Raw genomic sequence first — 25,150 nt, 5'->3', positions numbered from 1 at the left:
GGCTGTATCAATTTACATTCCCACCAACAGTGCAAGAGGGTTCCCTTTTCTCCACACCCTCTCCAGCATTTATTTTTTGTAGATTTTTTGGTGATGGCCATTCTGACCGGTGTGAGATAATATCTCATTGTGGTTTTGATTTGCATTTCTCTCATGATTAATGATGTTGAGCATTCTTTCATGTGTTTGTTGGCAATCTGTATATCTTCTTTGGAGAAATGTCTATTTAGGTCTTCTGACCATTTTTGGAATGTGTTGTTTGTTTTTTTGTTATTGAGCTGCATGAGCTGCTTGTAAATCTTGGAGATTAATCCTTTGTCAGTTGCTTCATTTGCAAATATTTTCTCCCATTCTGAGGGTTGTCTTTTGGTCTTGATTATTGTTTCCTTTGCTGTGCAAAAGCTTTTAAGTTTCATTAGGTCCCATTTGTTTATTTTTGTTTTTATTTCCATTTCTCTAGGAGCTGAGTCAAAAAGGATCTTGCTGTGATTTATGTCATAGAGTGTTCTGCCTATGTTTTCCTCTAAGAGTTTGATAGTGTCTGGCCTTACATTTAGGTCTTTAATCCATTTTGAGTTTATTTTTGTGTATGGTGTTAGGGAGTGTTCTAAATTCATACTTTTACTTGTACCTGTCCAGTTTTCCCAGCACCACTTATTGAAGAGGCTGTCTTTTCTCCACTGTATATGCGTGCCTCCTTTATCAAAGATAAGTTGACCATATGTTCGTGGGTTTATCTCTGGGCTTTCTATCCTGTTCTACTGATCTATGTTTCTGTTTTTGTGCCAGTACCATACTGTCTTGATTACTGTAGCTTTGTACTATAGTCTGAAGTCAGGGAACCTGATTCCTCCAGCTCCATTTTTCATTCTCAAGATTGCTTTGGCTATTCGAGGTCTTTTGTGTTTCCATACAAATTGTGAAATTTTTTGTTCTAGTTCTGTGAAAAATGTCAGTGGTAGTTTGATAGGGATTGCATTGAATCTGTAGATTGCTTTGTGTAGTAGAGTCATTTTCACAATGTTGATTCTTCCAATCCAAGAACATGGTATATCTTTCCATCTATTTGTATCATCTTTAATTTCTTTCATCAGTGTCTTATAATTTTCTGCATACAGGTCTTTTGTCTCCTTAGGTAGGTTTATTCCTAGATATTTTATTCTTTTTGTTGCAGTGGTAAATGGGAGTGTTTTCTTATTTTCACTTTCAGATTTTTCATCATTAGTGTACAGGAATGCAAAGATTTCTGTGCATTAATTTTGTATCTTGCTACTTTACCAAATTCATTGATTAGCTCTAGTAGTTTTCTGGTAGCATCTTTAGGATTCTCTATGTGTAGTATCATGTCATCTGCAAACAGTGACAGCTTTACTTCTTTTCCGATTTGGATTCCTTTTATTTCTTTTTCTTCTCTGATTGCTGTGGCTAAAACTTCCAAAACTATGTTGAATAATAGTGGTGAGAGTGGGCAACCTTGTCCTGTTCCTGATCTTAGTGGAAATGGTTTCAGTTTTTCACCATTGAGGATGATGTTGGCTGTGAGTTTGTCATATATGGCCTTTATTATGTTGAGGAAAGTTCCCTCTATGCCTACTTTCTGCAGGGCTTTGAACATAAATGGGTGTTAAATTTTGTCGAAAGCTTTCTCTGCATCTATTGAGATGATCATATGGTTTTTCTCCTTCAATTTGTTAATATGGTGTATCACGTTGATTGATTTGCATATATTGAAGAATCCTTGCATTCCTGGAATAAACCCCACTTGATCATGGTGTATGATCCTTTTAATGTGCTGTTGGATTCTGTTTGCTAGTATTTTATTGAGGATTTTTGCATCTATGTTCATCAGTGATATTGGCCTGTAGTTTTCTTTCTTTGTGACATCTTTGTCTGGTTTTGGTATCAGGGTGATGGTGGCCTCGTAGAATGAGTTTGGGAGTGTTCCTCCCTCTGCAATATTTTGGAAGAGTTTGAGAAGGATAGGTGTTAGCTCTTCTCTAAATGTTTGATAGAATTCGCCTGTGAAGCCGTCTGGTCCTGGGCTTTTGTTTGTTGGAAGATTTTTAATCACAGTTTCAATTTCAGTGTTTGTGATTGGTCTGTTCATATTTTCTATTTCTTCCTGGTTCAGTCTTGGCAGGTTGTGTATTTCTAAGAATTTGTCCATTTCTTCCAGGTTGTCCATTTTATTGGCATAGAGTTGCTTGTAGTAATCTCTCATGATTCTTTGTATTTCTGCAGTGTCAGTTGTTACTTCTTCTTTTTCATTTCTAATACTATTGATTTGAGTCTTCTCGCTTTTTTTCTTTATGAGTCTGGCTAATGTTTTATCAATTTTGTTTATCTTCTCAAAGAACCAGCTTTTAGTTTTATTGATCTTTGCTATTGTTTCCTTCATTTCTTTTTCATTTATTTCTGATCTGATCTTTATGATTTCTTTCCTTCTGCTAACTTTGGGGTTTTTTTTTTCTTCTCTCGCTAATTGCTTTAGGTGCAAGGTTAGGTTGTTTATTTGACATGTTTCCTGTTTCTTGAGGTAGGCTTGTATTGCTATAAACTTCCCTCTTAGAACTGCTTTTGCTGCATCCCACAAGTTTTGGGTCGTCTTGTCTCCACTGTCATTTGTTTCTGGGTATTTTTTGATTTCCCCTTTGATTTCTTCAGTGATCACTTCGTTATTAAGTAGTGTATTGTTTAGCCTCCATGTGTTTGTATTTTTTACAGATCTTTTCCTGTAATTGATATCTAGTCTCATAGCGTTGTGGTCGGAAAAGTTACTTGATACGATTTCAATTTTCTTAAATTTACCAAGGCTTGATTTGTGACCCAGGATATGATCTATTCTGGAGAATGTTCCATGAGCACTTGAGAAAAATGTGTATTCTGTTGTTTTGGGGTGGAATGTCCTATAAATATCAATTAAGTCCATCTTGTTTAATGTATCATTTAAAGCTTGTGTTTCCTTATTTATTTTCATTTTGGATGATCTGTCCATTGGTGAAAGTGGGGTGTTGAAGTCCCCTACTATGATTGTGTTACTGTCAATTTCCCCTTTTATGGCTGTTAGTATTTGCCTTATCTATTGAGGTGCTCCTATGTTGGTTGCATAAATATTTACAATTGTTATATCTTCTTCTTGAATCAATCCCTTGATCATTATATAGTGTCCTTCTTTGTCTCTTGTAATAGTCTTTATTTTAAAGTCTATTTTGTCTGATATGAGAATTGCTACTCCAGCTTTCATTTGATTTCCATTTGCATGGAATATCTTTTTCCATCCCTTCTCTTTCAGTCTGTATGTGTCCCTAGGTCTGAAGTGGGTCTCTTGTAGACAGCATATATACGGGTCTTGTTTTTGTATCCATTCAGCCAGTCTGTGTCTTTTGGTGGGAGCATTTAATCCATTTACATTTAAGGTAATTATCGATATGTATGTTCCTATTCCCATTTTCTTAAATGTTTTGGGTTTGTTATTGTAGGTGTTTTCCTTCTCTTGTGTTTCTTGCCTAGAGAAGTTCCTTTAGCATTTGTTGTAAAGCTGGTTTGGTGGTGCTGAACTCTCAGCTTTTGCTTGCCTGTAAAGGTTTTAATTTCCCCGTCAAATCTGAATGAGATCTTTGTTGGGTAGAGTAATCTTGGTTGTAGGTTTTTCTCTTTCACTTTAAATATGTCCTGCCACACCCTTCTGGCTTGCAGAGTTTCTGCTGAAAGATCAGCTGTTAACCTTATGGGGATTCCCCTGTGTGTTATTTGTTGTTTTTCCCTTGCTGCTTTTAATATGTTTTCTTTATATTTAATTTTTGATAGTTTGATTAATATGTGTCTTGGTGTGTTTCTTCTTGGATTTATCCTGTGTGGGACTCTCTGTGCTTCCAGGACTTGATTAACTATTTCCTTTCCCATATTAGGGAAGTTTTCAACTATAATCTCTTCAAATATTTTCTCAGTCCCTTTCTTTTTCTCTTCTTCTTCTGGGACCCCTGTAATTCGAATGTTGGTGCATTTAATGTTGTCCCAGAGGTCTCTGAGACTGTCCTCAGTTCTTTTCATTCTTGTTTCTTTATTCTGCTCTGCACTAGTTATTTCCACTATTTTATCTTCCAGGTCACTTATCTGTTCTTCTGCCTCAGTTATTCTGCTATTGATCCCTTCTAGAGTATTTTTAATTTCATTTATTGTGTTGTACACAACATTTTGCTTGGTTCTTCTTTAGTTCTTCTATGTCCTTGTTAAATGTTTCTTGCATTTTGTGTATTCTATTTCCAAGATTTTGGATCATCTTTACTATCATTATTCTGAATTCTTTTTCAGGTAGACTGCCTATTTCCTCTTCATTTGGTAGGTCTGGTGTGTTTTTACCTTGCTCCTTCATCTGCTGTGTGTTTTTCTGTCTTCTTATTTTGCTTATCTTACTGTGTTTGGGGTCTCCTTTTCACAGGCTGCAGGTTCGTAGTTCCGGTTGTTTTTGGTATCTGTCCCCAGTGGCTAAGGTTGGTTCAGTGGGTTGTGTAGGCTTCCTGGTTGAGGAGACTAGTGCCTGTGTTCTGGTGGATGAGGCTGGATCTTGTCTTTCTGGTGGGCAGGTCCACGTCTGGTGGTGTGTTTTGGGGTGTCTGTGGCCTTATTATGATTTTAGGCAGCCTCTCTGCTAATGGATGGGGCTGTGTTCCTGTCTTGCTAGTTGTTTGGCATAGGGTTCCAGCACTGTAGCTTGCTGCTCATTGAGTGAAGCTGGGACTTGGTGTTGAGATGGAGAGCTCTGGGAGATTATCGCCATTTGGTATTATGTGGAGCTGGGAGGTCTCTTATGGACCAGTGTCCTGAAGTTGGCTCTCCCACCTCAGAGACACAGCCCTGATGCCTGGCTGGAGCACCAAGAGCCTTTCATCCACATGGTTCAGAATAAAAGGGAGAAAAAATCGAAAGAAAGAAAGAAAGAGGATAAAATAAAATAAAATAAAGATAAAATAAAATAAAGTTATTAAAATAAAAAATAATTATTAAGAAAAAAAATTTTTTTAAGTAAAAAAAAAACAAAACGGACGAACAGAACCCTAGGACAAATGGTGAAAGCAAAGCTATACAGACAAAATCTCACCCAGAAGCATACACATACACACTCACAAAAAGAGGAAAAGGGGAAAAAATAATATATCTTGCTCCCAAAGTCCACCTCCTCAATTTGGGATGATTCGTTGCCTATTCAGGTATTCCACAGATTCAGGGTACATCAAGTTGATTGTGGAGCTTTAATCCTCTGCTTCTGAGGCTGCTGGGAGAAATTTCCCTTTCTCTTCTTTGTTCGTACAGCTCCCGGGGTTCAGCTTTGGATTTGGCCCCGCCTCTGCGTGTAGGTCGCCTGAGGGCATCTGTTCTTCACTCAGACAGGACGGTGTTTAAGGAGCAGCTGCTTCGGGGGCTCTGGCTCACTCAGGCCGGGGGGAGGGAGGGGTATGGATGCGGGACGAGCCTGCAGTGGCAGAGGCCGGCGTGACGTTGCACCAGCCTGAGGCGCGCCGTGCGTTCTCCTGGGGAAGTTGTCCCCGGATCACGGGACGCTGGCAGTGGCGGGCTGCACAGGCTACCAGGAGGGGCGGTGTGGAGAGTGACCTGTGCTCACACACAGGCTTCTTGTTGGCTGCAGGGGCAGCCTTAGCGTCTCATGCCCGTCTGTGGGGTCCGTGCTGATAGCCGCGGCTTGCGCCTGTCTCTGGAGCTTGTTTAGGCAACGCTCTGAATCCCCTCTCCTCGCGCACCAGGAAACAAAGAGGCAAGAAAAAGTCTCTTGCCTGTTTGGCAGCTCCAGACCTTTTCCCGGACTCCCTCCCGGCTAGCTGTGGCGCACTAGCCCCCTTCAGGCTGTGTTCACGCCGCCAACCCCAGTCCTCTCCCTGCGATCCGACCAAAGCCCGAGCCTCAGCTCCCAGCCCCCACCTGCCCCGGCGGGTGAGCAGACAAGCCTCTCGGGCTGGTGAGTGCTGGTCGGCACCGCTCCTCTGTGTGGGAGTCTCTCCACTTTGCCCTCCACACCCCTGTTGCTGCGCTCTCCTCCGTGGCTCTGAAGCTTCCCCCCTCCACCCCCCGCAGTCTGCGCCCGTGAAGGGGCTTCCTAGTGTGTGGAAACCTTTCCTCCTTCACAGCTCCCTCCCACTGGTGCAGGTCCCATCCCTATTCTTTTGTCTCTGTTATTTCTTTTTTCTTTTGCCCTACCCAGGTACGTGGGGAGTTTCTTGCCTTTTGGGAGGTCTGACGTCTTCTGCCAGCGTTCAGTGGGTGTTCTATAGGAGCAGTTCCACGTGTAGATGTATTTCTGATGTATCTGTGGGGAGGAAGGTGATCTCTGCGTCTTACTCTTCCGCCATCTTCTCCTCCACTCCACATCTGTGTTCTTATGAATGGTTTCCCCTCCTTCCTTCCCTCAGAGCTTCCTTTAGGATCTAGGTGAATCCATCCTCTCAAATGCATTTAAATCAACGGTAGTTGTAAAGGAACAGTTATAAGAGAATACAAGTTAGATTCAATACTTGAAGTTAATATTTTTAAAATGCATGCATATTGAAATTGATGTTGGGTGTAACTGTTTTCATAAGTTTTAGGACATTATTGTCAAGCTTGATGATCAATTTTATTTTGAAATTAATTTTGAACTATTCTGCTTTAAGCAACTAGACTATTTGGCCATTGTTAATATCAGTCATTTGCCAGGTCTCAGGTGGGTAGGCTACAGCTGTATCCAGTCTCCAAGAGAGGTAGAAATGGAATCTCATTTCACACAAAATTTCATTCATGCAGCCCTGATACAGCTTACTAAGTATATGTAACTATTTACATTACATATTTTTTGCAGTTTTATGTAGAAATGAATTATGCTGAAAGCCAAATTAAACAGAAATAAACATCTCAGGTAAATCAGCTCCTCTTTCTAAATCTCCCATTTCTGCTCATATTTTCACCATTCCGTTCATTCCTAATGCTCCTGGACTGTAAACTTTGAGTCCTCTTAATGTTCCCACTGGCCAACCCCAGACCTAGTCACAAGGTCCTAGAACAAGTCTAATTTTGTTCTAATTCACTTGTACACTGAACTAGCTCTGGGCCTTATCCTTTCAATCTTGGATCACAACCCAGTAGAAATGTTGGCTGCCCTGCTTTCCTTTTGACCAGCCTACGGCTCTCCACACACATTGCCAAAGGTGATGGTCAAGGGAAGTTCTGTTGTGTAAATGAACCTTGAGTGTCTTGAAAATAGTGGAAAGACCTTTCAGTCAAAGAAAATAGTATTATAAAGACACAGTACTATAACAACACAAATTTGTTGCCAAAAACTGACAACCAGTTTGGGTTGGCTTGAGAGTAGATACAGGGACTGGATGGGGAAAACCAGAAATGAGACAGGTATCATCTTATAAAGTATTGGTTATGCCATGCTAAGAATTGTGCTTGAAACATAGTGGGCCCTCAATAAACATTCATTAAATGAATAAATCAATGAATCACTTTATCCACTACTAGTATATTAAATCTTTATGTTTAAACATTTCATATTTAATAATTGACTAGTTTGCACCTTGGCTCACTGAAGAAAAACAATGTATTCACGCTCTGTTTTCAATACTTCATATGTGGCTGATCTTTAATCTGTTATTATAACAATTAGAAACATTCCTACTCTTATGAGTGCTAAATGTTGAGTTCTTAAGGTTAACATATATAAATAGATGTTCATATATATATATATGTGTTTTTCTTTTTCTCTTTTTTCAGGGTCAGACATTGTTCAATGGTTAATAAAGAACTTAACCATAGAAGATCCAGGTAAATAAATAATTTTCCCATCGATAAAAGTATTTTCTTTGTGGTTTTAAGAAATATGTTTTCTCAGGGCTAACATGACAAACAAGCAAACCTGAAAAATTATAATTACATTTAAATATGTTTTTCCCATTTATACAGATTTTATGGTAGTCAATGTATATTTAACTAAATTTTATTTAGTTTACTTTAAAATTTTTTCAATATATAATGTCCTATTTTATAACATTTGAGTCAGGTGATTAGCGACTGTTAGAATGGATGAGCAGTACACATGTCTATAAATAATTATACATATAATTTATAGCAAGTGATTATGAAATAATGAAATTTCTCTTCTGAAAACACATAGAACTAAATCTCATTAATTTATAATTTTGCCTTAACTCCATTTTTGCATGACGTTTGAAAACAGTGATTTGTAATTCCAATTTTTTATCATGCCTACATTATGTTTTTAATACCCTTATTGCAGCCATGGACTCATTTATTGTGGTGGACATTTTGTGTATTCTGCAACGCAAACCAATGTCCACAATTTGAGAACAGTTTCTACCAGCACACTTCTTCATTGCCTAGAGCATACTCTGAATTGTGAGGAATTTAATGACTTTAAAAAAATATCATGTAAGAGCCTTCATGTGTGGCAAATATTTCACATCACTGAAATAAAAATGAGATTATTTTGTTTAGAGAAGATGCTGAAAAAAAAAAAGAAAATAACATAAAAATTGGGATTACAGTGACAGAATGACATAATAGAGAAAGATGGCAATACACTAACTACACAGACACTCTCCCTTCAATTAAAAAAAAAAATTGATATGACTTTTACTCCTGCTTCTGGTGATTACCACCTTAGAATGGTTTAGAAATAATAGTACATGGAGATGCAAAGTTTTTATTTTTACTCATTTTGAGCTAACTTTATAAGGCCGTGCCACCAGAAAATATACTTCTAATTCTGTACAAAATGTCTGTGTACATCCCCTGATCACTTTGTATATGATCTTTTAAAATACTTATTCTATCAAGTTAAACAGGAATAAAACAAGTAAGTAAAGATGAAGCAGCTACTGCCAGCATCAAATTATTACTAGGTGAAAAAAGGAGATAATTATTGGGAAAGGAAGCCACGGTCTTGACAGTTTTACCTTTCAGCCTCAGCTCAGTGCCATTCCTGACTTTGTAAACTGTAGCACCAGACAAAAGACTCCAGTTCTAAGAAAACACTGGCACAATCACAGAAAACCAGGGAACTACTGATTTGCAAAGAATATCATTTCTAAAATGGTCAAGTAGATACAAAAGAGTAGTTCTTTTGCAAATTAAGACTGAAAGTGTACTTCAGTAATAGTCTGAGAAGCAGGGAAAATATACAGGTATAATATGCTAGTAAGAAACATTCATTGTTTATAATTTATACAAGAAATATCATTTTAGCTATAATGTATATGAAAAACTGATTTTATTTGCTTGTTCAACAGTTTAAGGAGGTTGTAAAGCTTCATTAGAAGGTATATAAAAAGATAAAATCAATTATATCTGGGAAAGAACATTCATGTTTTTTAGTCATATTTATGACAGGCTGAAAAATTAGTTTTTGGTTGGTTGGTATGGAGTGAAAAATTCTGTGCTGGATTTTAAGAAGCACTGATGATTGTTCTGAAGATATAACAGATTTTGCACACAGAAAATGAATCAATCTGGGAGATGATTCTAGTTAAATATGATCAAGAATGTAGCTGACATCTACTTTGGTGGTTGCATGATTAATTTAATCATACCATTTTAGAACTGCTCATGAAGAGATAAGTAGTTATTATAAAGCTAGGTCTGGGGGCTTCCCTGGTGGCGCAGTGGTTGAGAGTCTGCCTGCCAATGCAGGGGACACGGGTTCGAGCCCTGGTCTGGGAAGATCCCACATGCCGCGGAGCAACTGGGCCCGTGAGCCACAATTACTGAGCCTGCGCGTCTGGAGCCTGTGCTCCGCAACAAGAGAGGCCGCGATAGTGAGAGGCCGCGACAGTGAGAGGCCGTGATAGTGAGAGGCCGGCGCACTGCGATGAAGAGTGGCCCCCACTCGCCGTAACTAGAGAAAGCCCTCGCACAGAAACGAAGACCCAACACAGCCATAAATAAATAAATAAATAAATAAATAAATAAATGGATTATCATGGTTTAAAAAAAAAAAAAAGCTAGGTCTAATTTTAACTTCATAAATTATTTGAAGATATTTAAAAATAAAAGAGAAACCCATGCCAGGCTTCTATGTTGTGCTTATTTGATGGTCAAGTGGTTGTTTGAAGAACTCTAGGGATCATTTGAAGTTCTAGATCAATAATTTGTTGAAAGAGAATTTTGTGGCAAGTTGGAAGAAAAGACTAATGCTTTGGTATGGGAGCAGGTTCTGGTGATCCATTTAGAGATGGGGAGAGGGTTACATGATCTTCAGGGACTTCTGAGGGAAGGGGGTTGCATAATCCAACACCAGTATATATTTACATATACATACCAAATTTTCCTTTTACATTCATTCAACGATGGACAGTTAGGTTGCTTCCATATCCTGGCTATTGTAAATGATGCTGCAATGAACATTGGGGTGCAAATATCTTTTTGAGTTAGTGTTTTTGTTTCCTTTTGATAAATTCCCACAAGGGGAATTGCTGAATCATATGGTAGTTCTATTTTTAATTTTTTGAGGAACTTCCATAATGTTTTTCATAGTGTCTGCATCAGTTAACACCAACAGTGCACAATGGTTTCCTTTTCTCCACAACCTTGCCAACATTTGTTATTTATTATCTTTTTGCTAATAGCCATTCTGACAGGTGTGAGGTGATATCTCATTGTGTTTTTGATTTACATTTCCATGATGATTGGTGATGTTGAGCATCTTTTTCAAGTACCTGTTGTGGACATCTGTATGTCTTCTTGGAAAATGACTACTCAGATCATCTGCCCATTTTTAATCAGATTTTTTGTTATTGAATTCTTTATATATTTTGAATATTAACACTTACCAGATATATGATTTGCAAATATCTTCTCCCATTCAGTAGGTTGCCTTTTCATTTTGATGATGGTTTCCTTCACTGTGCAAAAGATTTTTAGTTTGATCTAGTCCCATTTGTTTATTTTTGCTTTTGTGTCCCTTGCCTTTGGGGTCAGATCCACCAAAACATCACTGAGATCTATGTCAGTGAGTTTACCACCTATGTTTTCTTCTAGGAATTTTATGATTTCTGGTCTTACACTCAAGTCTTTAATCCATTTTGAATTAGTTTTTATGTATGCTATAAGATAGTGATCTAGTTTTGCTCTTACACATGTGGCTGTCTAGTTTCTCCAACACCATTTATGACATTTCATGACACCAAGATAATGTCATTTCTTTCTTTTATGTTTTTGGCTCCTTGGTAGTAAATTAATTGACCATATATTTGTGGGTTTATTTATGGACTGTCAATTCTGTTCCATTGATCTGTGTGTCTGTTTTTGTGTCAATACCATACTGTTTTGATTAATATAGCTTTGTAGTATAGTTTGAAATCAGGATGCTCGATACCTCAGGTTTTGTTCATTGTTCTCAAGCTTGTTTTTGCTATTTGGGATCCTTTGTGGTTCCATACAAATTTTAGAATTATTTGTTCTAGTTCTACAAAATATGTCTTTGGAATTTTGATAGGGATTTCATTGAATCTGTAGATTGCTTTGGCTATTAGGGGCATTTTAACAATATTAATTCTTCCAATTCATGAGCATGGAATATCTTTCCATTTATTTGTGTCTTCAGTTTCTTTCCTCAGTGTTTTATAGTTCTCAGTGTACAGGTATTTCACTTCCTTGGTTAAATTTATTCCTACGTATTTTAATCTTTTTGATACAATTGAAAATGGGATTCTTTTCTTCATTTATCTTTCTGATAGTTTGTTAGTAGTGTATAGAAACACAACAGATTTCTGTATATTAATTCTTTATCCTGAAACTTTACAGAATTCATTTATTAGTTCTAATAGTTTTTTGGTGTAGTCTTAGGATTTTCTATATATAGTATCATGTAAACTGAAAACAGTGACAGTTTTACTTCTTCCTATCCAATTTGGATGCCTTTTATTTATTTTTCTTGCCTAACTGCTGTGGCTAGGACTTCAGTACAATGTTGAATAAAAGTGGCAAGAGTAGACATCCTTGTCTTGTTCCTGATCTTAGAGGAAAAGTTTTCAGCTTTTCTCTGTTCAGTATGATGTTAATTATGGGTTTGTCATATATGACCTTTATTATGTTGAGGTACATTCCCTCAATACCCCCTTACTTGAGCATTTTTGCATAAATTGATGTTGAATTTTGTCAAATGCTTTTCTGCAACTATCAGATTGATCATATGATTTTCTATGTTCACCAAGGATTTTGGATTGTAACTTTCTTTCTTGTGATGCCCTTGTCTGATTTTGGTATCAGGGTAATGCCAGCTTTATGAAATGTGTTTGGAAGGTTTCCTTTCTCTTCAATTTTTTGGAAGAATTTAAGAAGGATCGATATTAAATTTTTGAATGTTTTGTAGAATTCACCAGTAAAATCTACTGGTTGTGGGCTTTTGTTTGTTGGGAGATTTTTAAATTACTGTTTTAATTTCCCTACTAGTAATCAGTCTATTAAGATTTTCTATTTCTTCATGATTCAGTCTTAGAAGATTGTATATTTCTAAAAATTTATCCATTTCTTCTAGACTGTCCAATTTGTTCACATATACTTGTTTGTAGCAGTCCTTATGATTCTTTATTTTTCTGTGGTATCAGTTTTAAATTCTCCTTTTTAATCTCTGATTTTATTTGTTTGAGTCCTCTCTCTTTTTTTCTTGGTTAGTCTAGCTACTTTGTCGATTTTATCTTTTAAAAAAACCAGCTCCTTCTTTCATTGGTGTTTTCTATGTTTTTTTTTATCTCTACTTCATTTATTTCCACTCTGATCTTTATTATTTCATGTATTCTACTAATTTTATCTTTGTTCTTTTTATATAGTTCCTTTAGGTGTAAAGTCAGATTGTTTATTTGAGTTATTATTGTTATGAGGTAGGAGTGTATTGCTATGAAATTCTCTCTTTGAACTGATTTTCTGCATCCCACAGACTTCGCTATGTCATATTTATGTTCTCATTTCTCTTCAGGTATTTTTTTTTCTTCTTTTCATTTCTTTGATTATCCATTGATACTTTGGTATCAATTTTATTTAATTAGATTTAATTATAGATTTTATTTAATATCCATTTTTTATGTTTTTTCTCTATTTCCTTGTGATTGTTTTCTAGTTTCATACAATTATGGTAAAAGAAAATACTTGACATAATTTCAATCTTCTTGAATTACTTGAGACTTGCTTTGCAATCTAACATGTGATCTATCCTGGATATTGTTCCATATGCACTTGAGAAGAATATGTATTCTGCTGCTTTGAGATGAAACATGTATCACACTGTTTCCTTATTTTGTCTAGATGATCTATGCATTGATTTAAGTAGGGTGTTAAAGTCCCCTACTATTGTTGTATTGCTTTCAATTTTTCAACTTAAGTCCATTAATATTTGCCTTATATATCTTGGTGCTCCTCTGTTGGGTTCATATATGTTTATAAACGTTATATCTTCTTGCTGAATTGACCTCTTTATCATTATGTAATGTTCTTCTTTGTCGTTTATTATAGGTTTTGTTTAAAGCCTATTTTGTCTGATATGAGTATAGCTACTCTTGCTTTCTTTTCATTTCCATATGCATGGAATATCTTTTTCCATCCCTTCACTGTAAGTCCATGTGTGTCCTTTCTTCTGAAGTGAGTCTCTTGTAGGCAACATATAGATGGGTCTTGCATTTTAATCCATTCAGCTAGTCTGTGTCTTTTGATTATTGAATTTAGTCCATTTACATGTAAAGTAAGTAGTGATAATCATATATTTTGCCATTTTGTTTATTGTTTACTGGCTGTTCTTATAGTTACTCTCAGTTCTTCTCTTTTCCTCTTTATCTCTTCCCTTGTGTTTTGTTGATTTTCTTTAGTATTATGTTGAGATTCTTTTTCTCATTTTCTTTTGTGTATTTACTACAAGTTTTTTTCTTATGGTTATTATGAGGTTCACATATGACAGCCTGTTTAAATGGTAGACTTAAGTTGGTAGCAACTTAAATGTGAACACATTCCAAACCTTTATCTTATTACTCCTCCACTCCCCTACACTGGGCAAACGTTTTACTCATGATAACACATTTTACATTATTTATTTTATACATCCTTTAATTAATTATTATAATTTTAGTTATTTTTACTTGTCTTTTAACCACTATGCTTGCTTTATAAATGCTTGATCCACTTCCTGTAGTATATATTTATCTTTACTGGTGAAATTTTTACTTTCATATGTTTCTTATTATTAATTAGTGCCTTTTCTTTTCACCTTAAATAAGTCTTTATAATATTTCTTGTAGGGATGGTTTAGTGGTGATGAACTCCTTTTGCTTTTGTCTATCTGGGAAAATCTTGACCTCTTTTTCAATTCTGCATGATATTCTTGGTTGGAAGTATTTTCCCTTAAGCACTCTGAATATGTCATCCACCCCCTTCTGGCCTGTAGTTTCTGCTGAAAAATCTGTGATAGCCTTATGTGGTTTCTTTTCATATGTAACAAGTTGTTATTCTCTTGCTGCTTTTAGGATACTCTTTTTATCCTTAAACTTTACAATTTTAATTATAATGTGTCTTGATGTGTGTCTCTTTGAGTTCATCTTATTTGGAACTCTCTGGGCTTCCTGGACCTGGATGTCTATTTCTTTTCCCAGATTGGGGAAGTTTTCAGCTACTGTTTCTTCAAATAATTTTTCTGGCTCTTTCTCTCTTCTCATTCTAGGACCTCTATAATGCATATATTTCATTTGATGTTGTTCCAAAGTTCTATTAAGATTTCTTCACTTTTTAAAATTCTTTTTTCATTTTTCTACTCTTGTCTGTGTTAGTTCCATTGTTTTGTCTTTCAGCTCACCAAATCGTTCTTCTACATCATGCAGTCTGCTGTTGAACCCATCTAGTGTATTTTTAGTTATGTCATAACTTCTATTTGGTACTTTTTAATAGTTTCTGTCTCTGTTGAACTTCTCACTGTGTTTATTCATTCTGCTCCCAGGTGTAGTGAGCATCATTATGACCATTATTTTCAGGTCTTTATCAGGTAGATTGCTTATCTCCATTTCATTTAATTCTTTTTCTGAAGTTTTATCTTGCTCTTTCAATTGGGACATACTCCTCTATCTCCTTATTTTGCCTAGTTCTCTTTGTTTGTTTCTATGTAATAGGTATATCAGCTATCTCTCCCAGTCTTGAAGGAGTGGCCTTATTTGGGTGATGTCTCCTGGGACTCAGAAGCACAATTCTGCCTGGCCAATAGATCCAGGAGTTCAAGGGGTCTCCCCTATGTGTGCTGCATGCACCCTACTGTTGTGGTGGAATCCTGGCTGCTGTGTGGCACTGGTGGATGAGTCTGGATCCCAGGTTAGCTGCTGGGAGCAGCTGCCAAAGGGCACTGGTAGATGGGGCTATTGCTAATCCACCAGGGCTCTTAGTGAGGCATGCCCACTGGTGCTAACAGATGGACAATTCCAAAATGGCACCCTCTAGTGCCAGTATTAGCAAGGTAACCTGCAATCACATAAATGGCTCAAATCAGTGATTCATTTCCAGGGGGGTATTCCATGTGGTTCCTGTCTCTCTGGCAGATGCTTCAAGATTAGTAAGTGGGTATCCTATACCTATGATCCGTGTACTTTTTTTTAAATTGAAGTATAGTTGATTTACAGTGTTGAGTTAGTTCCAGGTATACAGCAAAAGTGATTCAGTTATATATATATATATATTCTTCTGCAGATTCGTTTTCATTATAGATTATTACAAGATATCAAATATAGTTCCCTGTGCTATACAGTAGGTCCTTGTTGTTTATCAATTTTATATATAGTAGTGGGCATCTGTTAATCCCAAACACCTATTTTATCCATTCCTCCCCCTGCCTTTCCCCTTTGGTACCATAAGTTTATTTTCTATGTCTGTGAGTCTTTTTCTGTTTTGTAAATAAGTTCATTTGTATCATTTTTTTAGATTCCATGTATAAGTGATATCCTATGATATTTGTCTTTCTCTGTCTGACTTATTGGGATAATCTCTAGTTCCATCCAAGTTACTGCAAATGACATTATTTTATTCATTTTTATGACTAATATTCCATTGTATAAATACCACCTCTTCTTTATCCATTTATTTATCTGTCAATGGACACTTAGGTTGTTCCATGTCTTGGCTGTTGTAAATAGTACTTCTATGAACATTAGAGTGCTTGTATCTTTTCAAATTAGAGTTTTCATCTTTTCCGGATATATCCCCAGGAGTCGGATTGCTGGATCATATGTTAACTCTATTTTTAGTTATTTTAAGGAACCTCCATACTGTTCTCCATAGTGGATGCACCAGTTTACATTCCCCCAAAGAGTGTAGGAGGATTCCCTTATCTCCAACCCCCCTCTAGCATTTGTAGACTTTTGATGTTGACCATTGTGACTGGTGTGAGGTAGTTTTGATCATTGTAGTTTGATCATCATTGTAGGTTTGATTTGCATTTCTCTAGTAACTAGAGATGTTGAGCATCTTTACATGTGCCTGCTGGACATCTGTATGTCTTCTTTGGAGAAATGTCTATTTAGGTCTTCTGCCCATTTTTTGATTGTTCTATTTTTTAATATTGAGCTATATGAGCTATTTGTGTATTTTGGAAATTAATCCCTTGCCAGTTGCATCATTTACAGATATTTTCTCCCATTCCACAGGTTGTCTTTTCATTTTGTGTATGGTTTCTTTGCTGTGCAAAAGCTTTTAAGTTTAATTAGATTCCATTTGTTTATTTTTGCTTTTATTTCCATTACTCGAGGAGATGGATCAAAAAAAAATATTGCTGCTTTATGTCAAAGAGTGTTCTGTGTTTTCCTCCAGGAATTTTATAGTATCCAAACTTACACTTAGGTCTTTAATCCATTTTTAGTTTATTTTTGTATATGGTATTAGATAATGTTCTAATTTCATTCTTTTACATCTAGCTTCCCAGTTTTCCTGACACCACTTATTCAAGAGACTTTTTTCCATTGTTTGTTCTTGCCTCCTTTTTCATAGATTAATTGACCATAGCTGCATGGGTTTATTTCTGGGCTTTCTATCCTGTTCCATTGATCTGTGTGTCTGTTTTTGTGTCAGTACCATACTCGTGAATACTGTAGCTTTATAGTAGATTCTTAAGTCAGGGAACATGATTCCTCCATTTCCATTCTGCTTTCTCAAGATTTTTGGCTATCTGAGGTCTTTTGTGTTTCCATACAAATTTTAAAATTATTTTTCTAGTTCTGTGAAAAATCCCATTGGTAACTTGATAGGGATTGCCTTGAATTTGTAGATTGCCTTGGGTAGTATGGTCATTTTAACAATATCGATTCTCCCACTCTAAGAATACCACCATATATCATTCCACCTGTTTGTGTTGTCTTCAGTTTCTTTCATCAGCATCTTCTAGTTTTCAGAGTACAAGTCTTTTTCCTCCTTAGGTAGGTTTATTCCTACGTATTTTATTCTTTTGGATGTGATGATAAATGGGATTGTTTCCCTAATTTCTCTTTCTCATATTTCATTGTTGGTGTATAGAAATGGAAGAGATTTCTGTATATTGATTTTGTATCCTGCAACTTTATTGAATTCATTGATGAGCTCTAGTAGTTTTGGTGGCATCTTTAGGCTTTTCAATGTATAGTATCATGTCATCTGCAAACAGTGACAGTTTAACTTCTTCCTTTCAAATTTGGATTCCTTTTATTTCTTTTTCTTGTCTGCTTGCTGTGGCTAGGACTTCCAAAATTATGTTGAGTAAAAGTGGCAGAAGCAGGCATCCTTGTCTTCTACCTGACCTTAGAAGAAATGCTTTCAGATTTTCACCATTGAGTATGATGTTAGGTGTGGGTTGTCATATGTGGCCTTTATTATGTTGAGGTGCATTCCTTCTATGCCCACTTTCTGGAGAGTTTTTATCATAGATGCTGTTGAATTTTGTCAGAAGCTTTTTCTGCAGCTATAGAGATGATCATACAGTTTTTATTCTTCAATTTGTTAATGTGATGTATCTCATTGACTGATTTGCAGTTATTGAAAAATCCTTACATCTTTGGTATAAATCCCACTTGTTCATGTTGTATGACCATTTTAATATATTGTTGGATTGAGTTTGCTAGTGTTTTGTTGAGGATTTTTGCATCTATGTTCGTCAGTGATATTGGCCTGTAATTTTCCTTTTTCTGCAATATCTTTGTCTGGTTTTGCTATCAGGGTTATGGTGGCTTCATAGAATGAGTTTGGAAGTGTTGTCTCCTCTGCAATTTTTTTGGAATACTTTCATAAGGATAGGTGTTAACTCTTCTTTAAATGTTTTGTAGAATTCACCTGTGAAGCCATCCGGTCCTGGACTTTTGTTTGTTGAAAATTTTTAAATTACTGATTAAATTTTAGTACTGGTAATTCGTCAGTTAATATTTTCTATTTCTTCCTGGTTCAGTCTTGAGAGATTGTTCCTTTTTAAGAATTTGTCCATTTCTTCTTGGTTGTCCATTTTATTGCCATATAGCTGCTCATAGTAGTCTCATGATCCTTTGTATTTCTGTGGTGTCACTTGTAACTTCTTTTTTATTTCTGATTTTGTTGATTTGCACCCTCTTCTATTTTTTCTTGTTGAGTCTGGCTAAAGGATTATCGATTTTGTTTATCTTGTTAAAGAACCAGCTTTTAGTTTCATTGATCTTTTCTATTGTTTTCTTCATCTCTATTTCATTTATTTCTGCTCTGATCTTTATTTCTTTCCTTCTACTAACTTTGGGTTTTGTTTGTTCTCCTTCCTCCGCTTGCTTTAGGTGTAAGGTTAAGTTGTTTGAGATTTTTCTTGTTACCTGATGTAAGACTGTATTGATCTAAAATTCCCTCTTAGAACTGCCTTTGCTGTGTCCCATAGGTTTTGGATCATCGTGTTTTCGTTTCCGTTTGTCTCTAGGTATTTTTTGATTTCCTCTTGATTTCTCCAGTGATTCCTTGGTTGGTTGGTAGCACATTGTTTAGCCTCCACATGTTTGTGTTTTCTGCCTTTTTTTCCTTGTGGTTGATTTTTAGTCTCATAGCATTTTGGTCAGAAAATATGATTGATATAATTTCAATTTTCTTAGATTTTCCAAGGCTTGTGTTGTGGCCTAGGATTTAATCTACTCTAGAGAATGTTCCATGTGCACTTGAAAACAATGTGTATTCTCTGCTTTTGGGTGGAAATCTCCCTATATATCAATTAAGTTCATTTGGTCTAATGTGTCATTTACAGCCTGTATTTCCTTATTGATTTTCCACCTGGATTTCCAGTCCATTGTTGTAAGTGGGGTGTTAAAGTCCCCTAAAACAATAAGCTTTACCATTGATTTATCCTTTTATGTCTGTTAATTTTTGCCTTATATGTTGAGATGCTCCTATGTTGGGTGCATATATATTTACAATTTTTATATCTCCTTCTTGAATTGATCACTTGATCATTATATAGTGTCCTTCTTTGTCTCTTGTAACAGTCTTTATTTTAAAGTCTATTTTATTCAAAATAAGTATTGCTACTCTGGCTTTCTTTTCATTTCCATTTGCGTGGAATAACTTTTTCCATATCCTCACTTTCAGTCTGTATGTATCTCTAGTTCTGAAGTAAGTCTCTTGGAGGCAGCATATATATGGGTCTTTTTTTATTCATTCAACCACTTTATGTCTTTTGATTGGAACATTTATTTCATTTACATTTATGGTAATTATTGGGATTCCCTCCCCCTTTTTTTTCTTCTCTTCTGATGTGATGACTATCTTAGTGTTATGTTTGGATTCATTTTTCTTTTTTGTGTATATTTCTGTTATAGATTTTTTGGTTTGCAGGTACTGTGAGGTTTTTCTATAGCAGTCTCCCTCTCTCTCCATCTCTCTCTCTCTCTCTCTCTCTCTCTCTCTATATATATATATATATGTGTGTGTGTGTGTGTGTGTATGTGTGTGTGTATATACATATATTATATTATATATATACGAATTATTGTTTTAAGTTGCTGATCTCTTAATTTCAAATGCATTTTTAAAAGCCTACATTTGTACTCTCTTCCCCTCACGATTTCTGTTTTTGATATCATATTTCACCTCTAATTGTTTTCTGTATCCCTTAACTGCTTATTGTGGTTACAGATGATTTTACTACTTTCATCTGTTAACCTCCCTACTAGTTTTGTTTGTGGATGGTTTATTACTTTTCCTGTATGTTTGCCTTTGTCAGTGAGCTCTTTCATTTTGTACTTTTATTGTTTCTAGTTGTGGCCTTTTCTTTTTCACCTAAAGAAGTTCCTTTAACATTTGTTGTAATGCCAGTTTGGTGGTGCTGAATTCTTTTAGCTTCTGCTTGTTTGTAATGCTTTGATTTCTCCCTCAAATCTGAATGAGGGCCTTGCTTGGTAGAGTATTCTTGGTTATAGGTTTTTTCCTTTCACCACATTAAATATATCATGCCACTCCCTCCTGGCCTGCAGAGCTTCTGTTGAAAAATCAGCACATAGCTTTATGTGAGTTCCCTATTATGTTATTTGTTGCTTTTCTCTTTTTACCTTTAATATTCTCTCTTTATCTTTAATTTTTGTCATTTTGATTACAATGTGTCTTTGTGTGTTCCTTTTTGGATGAATTCTGTATGGGACTCTCTGCACTTCCTGTACTTGGGTGACTGTTTCCTTTCCCATGTTGGGGAGGTTTTCAGCTATTATCTCTTCAAATGTTTTCTAGTACCCTTTCTCTCTTCTCCCTCTGAGACCCCTATAATGTGAATATAAGTGTGCTTGATGTTGTCCCAGAGGTCTCTTAAACTGTCCTTGTTTGTTTTCATTCTTAATTCTTTTTTTCTGTTCAATGGCAGTGATTTCAACTACTTTGTCTTCCAGGTTACTGATCTGTGCTTTTATATCATTTAGTCTACTATTGATTCCTTCTAGCGTATTTTTCATTTCAGTTATTGTATTCTTCATCTCTGTTTGGCTATTCTTTAAATTTTATAACTCTTTGTTAAAAATTCTGACTCCTTGCTCTGTGCATCCATTCTCCTCCCTAGTTTTTTGCTCAACTTTGCGATCATGACTCTCAACTCTTTCTGAGGTAGATTACCTATCTTCACTTCACTTAGTTCTCCTGGGGTTTTATCTTGTTCCTTTATCTGGAACATATTCCTCTGCTGCCTCATTTTGTCTAAGTTGCTATTTGTATTTTTATGTATTTTAGGTTATTTCTGTTTCTCAACCTTGGAGAAGTGGCCTTCTCTAGGAGACGTCCTATGTGTCCCAGCAGTGCACTTCCCTCTTGTCACCCCAGCTGTATGCTCTAAGGCTTCCCCCAAAGAGGGCTGCGTGGGTTCTTCTGTTGTGGTGGTCTGACTTATATGGGTGGTCTGGTAGGCTTTACTGGCCCCTAGTCCAGTTGGTTGGAAGGTCCTACCTTGTGTGGATGTTGCTGGATGCTGTTTAATGGGGCCTTGTCATGAGGCGGCTGGTTGCAGAACCCTAAGGCACCCCGGGGCTAGTGCTGGCTCACTGGTGGGTGGAGTCTAGGTCGTGCAGGAGCTGTTGCCCACACACTGGCATGTGAAGCCAGATCCTGGGGTTAGTGCAGGACTACTGGCAGGCAGAGTTGTTTCTTGGAGTGTGGCTGCATGGACCGTGGATCCCAGAGCTCGTTTTAGATTGTTGGTGAGGGAAGGCTAGTTCCTGACACAATTATGTATGTGGTGCAAGGTGTCCTGAAAATTGTGTTGGCCTACTAGTGGGCAGGGCCAGGGCCCAGCTGGCCACAGTGTAGGGTCTGTTTTGCTGTTGGCGGTCTTATTCCACAGGCTGTGGGATCATTGTTTTCCTGGTTCTGGCATCTGCCCCCTTGTGAGTGAGGCTGATCTAGAGGCTAGTGCAAGCTTCCTGGAGGGCAGGGCCGGTGCCTACTCACTGTTGTGTGGAGGTGGGTCTCGGCCCTCTGGTGGGCAGGGCTGTGTCTAGGCACATGTCTAGAGGTGACTCTGGGCTCAGGAAGTCTTTAGGCAGGCTGTCTGCTGATGGGTCCATACCAGGTTAGTTGTTTGGCCTGAGGCATCCCAGCATTGGAGCCTACAGAGTTTGGGTGGGGCCAGGTCTTGGTGCTAATGACCCAGCAATGTTCACCTATTTGGATGTTTCTCAATATGCCTGCCACTAGTGTCTTTGTTCCCAAGATTCCCCACTGCTCCAAGAGACTCTCCGAGTCCAGAAGGTAAGTCTGGCCCAGGCTCCTACCAAATTACTGCTTTTGCCCTTGGTCCCGATGTGGGTGGGATTTTGTGTGCTCCCTTTTAAGAGTGAAGTCTCTATTTCCCCTAGTCATGTGGGGCTCTGTAATTAAGCCCTGCTGGCCTTCAGAGTCAGATACTGTGTGGTCTCTTCTTCTTGGTTCTGGAGCCCCAGGCTGGGGAGTCTCATGTGAGGTTTAGTACTCTCACTCCTGTGGGAGAGCCTCAGCAATATAATTATTCTACAGTTTGTGGGTGTCCCCCCTCCCTGGGGGATATGGGATTTAATTATATCGTGAGTCTACCCCTCCTACCTATATCATTGTGGTTCCTTCTTTATGTCTTAGTTGTAGAAGATCTTTTCTGGTAGGTTCCAGTGTTCTTCATTGATGGTTGTTCTGCAGATAGTTGTGATTTTGTTGTGCTCATGAGAGGAGTGAGCTCAGGGTCTTTCTAGTCCGCTGTCTTGGCCAATCTCCGTGTGTACTTTTTGTTCTGTTCTTTTTGTGCTGGTTTTGGGTTGAATGAGTCTGTACATAAGATGTTTAAGAACAGGTTTTATGCCCCCTGCATAAAACCTGTGTTTTATGTAGTCTTATGTAGCTTTCCTGGGCATATTCCCCATTGGTTTTCGAAGCTAAGCATTTGGGGGGCTTGTCTCTTCTGTGCAGGATCAAAGGGTTAGAGTGCCTGATGTGTAACTTGAATCCCTTTCTCCTCAGGGAGAAATTCCATACCTTTGTGATCCCTCCTAATTGTGGATTGCTGTGGCTGAGGTGTGGGTTTTTCCTTGACAAGCCAATATCTCTGCCTTTTCTTCCTGTCTTGAAGCTCTCCTTTTCCCTTTGTTGAGGAGGTTCTGTTCATTCAGTTTTCAGGTCCTTTTCCAAAAGAATTATTTCATATGTAGTTGTAGCTTTGTTGTGTCCATGGGAGGATGTGAGTTCAGGGTCTTCAATACTGCCATCTTGAACCCACCTTTCTCTGAATGTTTCTTATTAGGCATATTCCTAGTTATTTTATTTTGTGTAACTATTATATGTGGGTTCTCCCTTCCATTATATTTAGTAACTGATTATTGTTTGTACATATGAAAATTATTAATTTATATATGCTAATTGTATATATCACTATATTACTAAATTTTACTTTTGTTAATATTTTTGTATTTGTAATTTATTTTAAAACTAGAATACTTCTTCCAGCAGTTTTTCAGGATTATATGTGGTTGTGGTTGAGTACCTGAGCCCTTGCATATGTGACAGTAACTTTTGTTGCCTGTGTGTATGCTGACAACATGGCTAGATATAGAGTACATGAGATAAACTTTCATTTTTAAAACACTGTAGATATTAATTCATTGCTGTTATGCATTCAATACGCTGTTTCTCCCCTGCCAGTATTCTTACCATAATGTCTTCCCTCTCTTTGAAATTCAAAATATAGGTACACAGTTCCTAGTTGTTTATACTTTTCATTTTTTTTGGTGTATTTATATTATGTGCTGAATCATTTAAGTTGATTTAGGTTTTCTTAAGATAAAGAAAATTGTTTTTTCCTTTTCTCTTATTAAACTTCATATTTTTCATTTTTAAAATGTGACTACCATTTTGTGCTTTTCTGAGAATTGAAATATATACATATAAGTAAATTAAGCAGTTAATACTGCATCTAGTGGCTCAGAAGATGTTAACAATTATGGTTAGTTTTATATTCATTGTTGTTGTTATATCTAATTATTTTCCTGTTTATTTGTTCTGGTTTATTCTTTTGAAACATATACTGGTATATTTCACTCCATTCTATACTGCAATTTTTTTCATTATTTTCCTAGTTTTTCAACTTTCTTCTCCATCTAGGTTAACTTATTAAGTTTGTACATTACACGATTTCTTTTAATTTTCTTCACTGGCAATTCAGCTCTTTATTGCTGCTAATAGAAAATAAATATATTATAGTACTTTAAATTTTTATTATTTTTCTTATTTTCTCCAGTTCTTTATTTATTTTTACCTGCCCTTTTGCAAGTTCCCCTCTAATCACAGTGTGCTGTCTTATTAGTTATCTTTTATCTCTTCTTATATTACATCAGTGCCATTCAGTTTTTACATTATAATTGCACATAGAAAATACTGTCATAATTTTACTTCTTGTCATTTTATGTCTTAGAAATGTTTGTGGCTTTGTTTTTTGAATCGTTTTCCCATTTATTCTCCTCAAACATAAAATATTCTACATAGGACTGACATTTAGTTATTGATAGGGTGGATGGATTGTCCTTAGAAAACTCAGTGCCATAGTTTCCCTTTTTTTCAGCTGGAGCTTCAGTGCTGGTAATATTAATTTGCCTTAATAGGTTAGCTTTCTTTTGATAGACTGAGTCATGTGGTGAAGGAGCTGGGACTGCGGAAACCCTTATATCAGGACTTCATCCTGATATTTTAACTGTCTCTGAGTGTGATGAACCCATTTCACTGGGTTACATTCTCTCCCTATATTCTGCTTTGTCAATTGCCCAGCTGCCTGCAAGCTGTGGCCTTTCCAGATTTCTGTGGTATTTGTTCTCCACTGTGGTAGAGAAAAGCAGTCCAAAAATTTTACTGTTGTTATAGCCCCACTTCGGCTGCTTTTGGGTGCTGTTGATCTACTTGAATGAACAGGATCCAAAATAGTGTGCTCTGTTCCCTTCTGTGTTCTGCCTTTCCCGTGCAGATTTTGGGGTTTTATTAGTGATCTTCCAAAGTCTTCTCAGTGCTGTGGTGCTTTCTTAGGAGGTGTTGCAATCTGGTCCAATATATATTATATTCTTAGACTTTGGGGGTGTATGTTTTGCCACCCTTCCCTAATTTTTAATGCTGATGCAGGTTTCCATTTGTGTAGTTTTTTGCTGCTGAGTTGATAGTTATAAACTTT

At 36.7% G+C, this 25,150-nt stretch overlaps 1 protein-coding gene across 4 annotated transcripts in view; it reads left to right on the top strand.

The window, feature by feature from the left end:
- RGS7 (regulator of G protein signaling 7) overlaps positions 1–25,150 on the top strand; it is a 578,369-nt gene that overhangs the window by 385,789 nt on the left and 167,430 nt on the right. For 3 of the 4 annotated variants that reach the window (XM_036869722.1, XM_036869713.1, XM_036869731.1), the window contains exon 4: positions 7,765–7,815. The exons of the other annotated variant lie outside the window; for it this stretch is intronic. In XM_036869722.1, the coding sequence (XP_036725617.1) occupies positions 7,765–7,815 (51 nt within the window). The remainder of the gene's footprint in view (positions 1–7,764; positions 7,816–25,150) is intronic. 4 annotated transcript variants of the gene reach the window in all.

The sequence above is a fragment of the Balaenoptera musculus genome, chromosome 1 (assembly GCF_009873245.2).
Source record: "Balaenoptera musculus isolate JJ_BM4_2016_0621 chromosome 1, mBalMus1.pri.v3, whole genome shotgun sequence".
In the NCBI taxonomy this organism is placed as follows: domain Eukaryota; kingdom Metazoa; phylum Chordata; class Mammalia; order Artiodactyla; family Balaenopteridae; genus Balaenoptera; species Balaenoptera musculus.
This window is presented reverse-complemented; position numbering and strand designations above follow the sequence as displayed.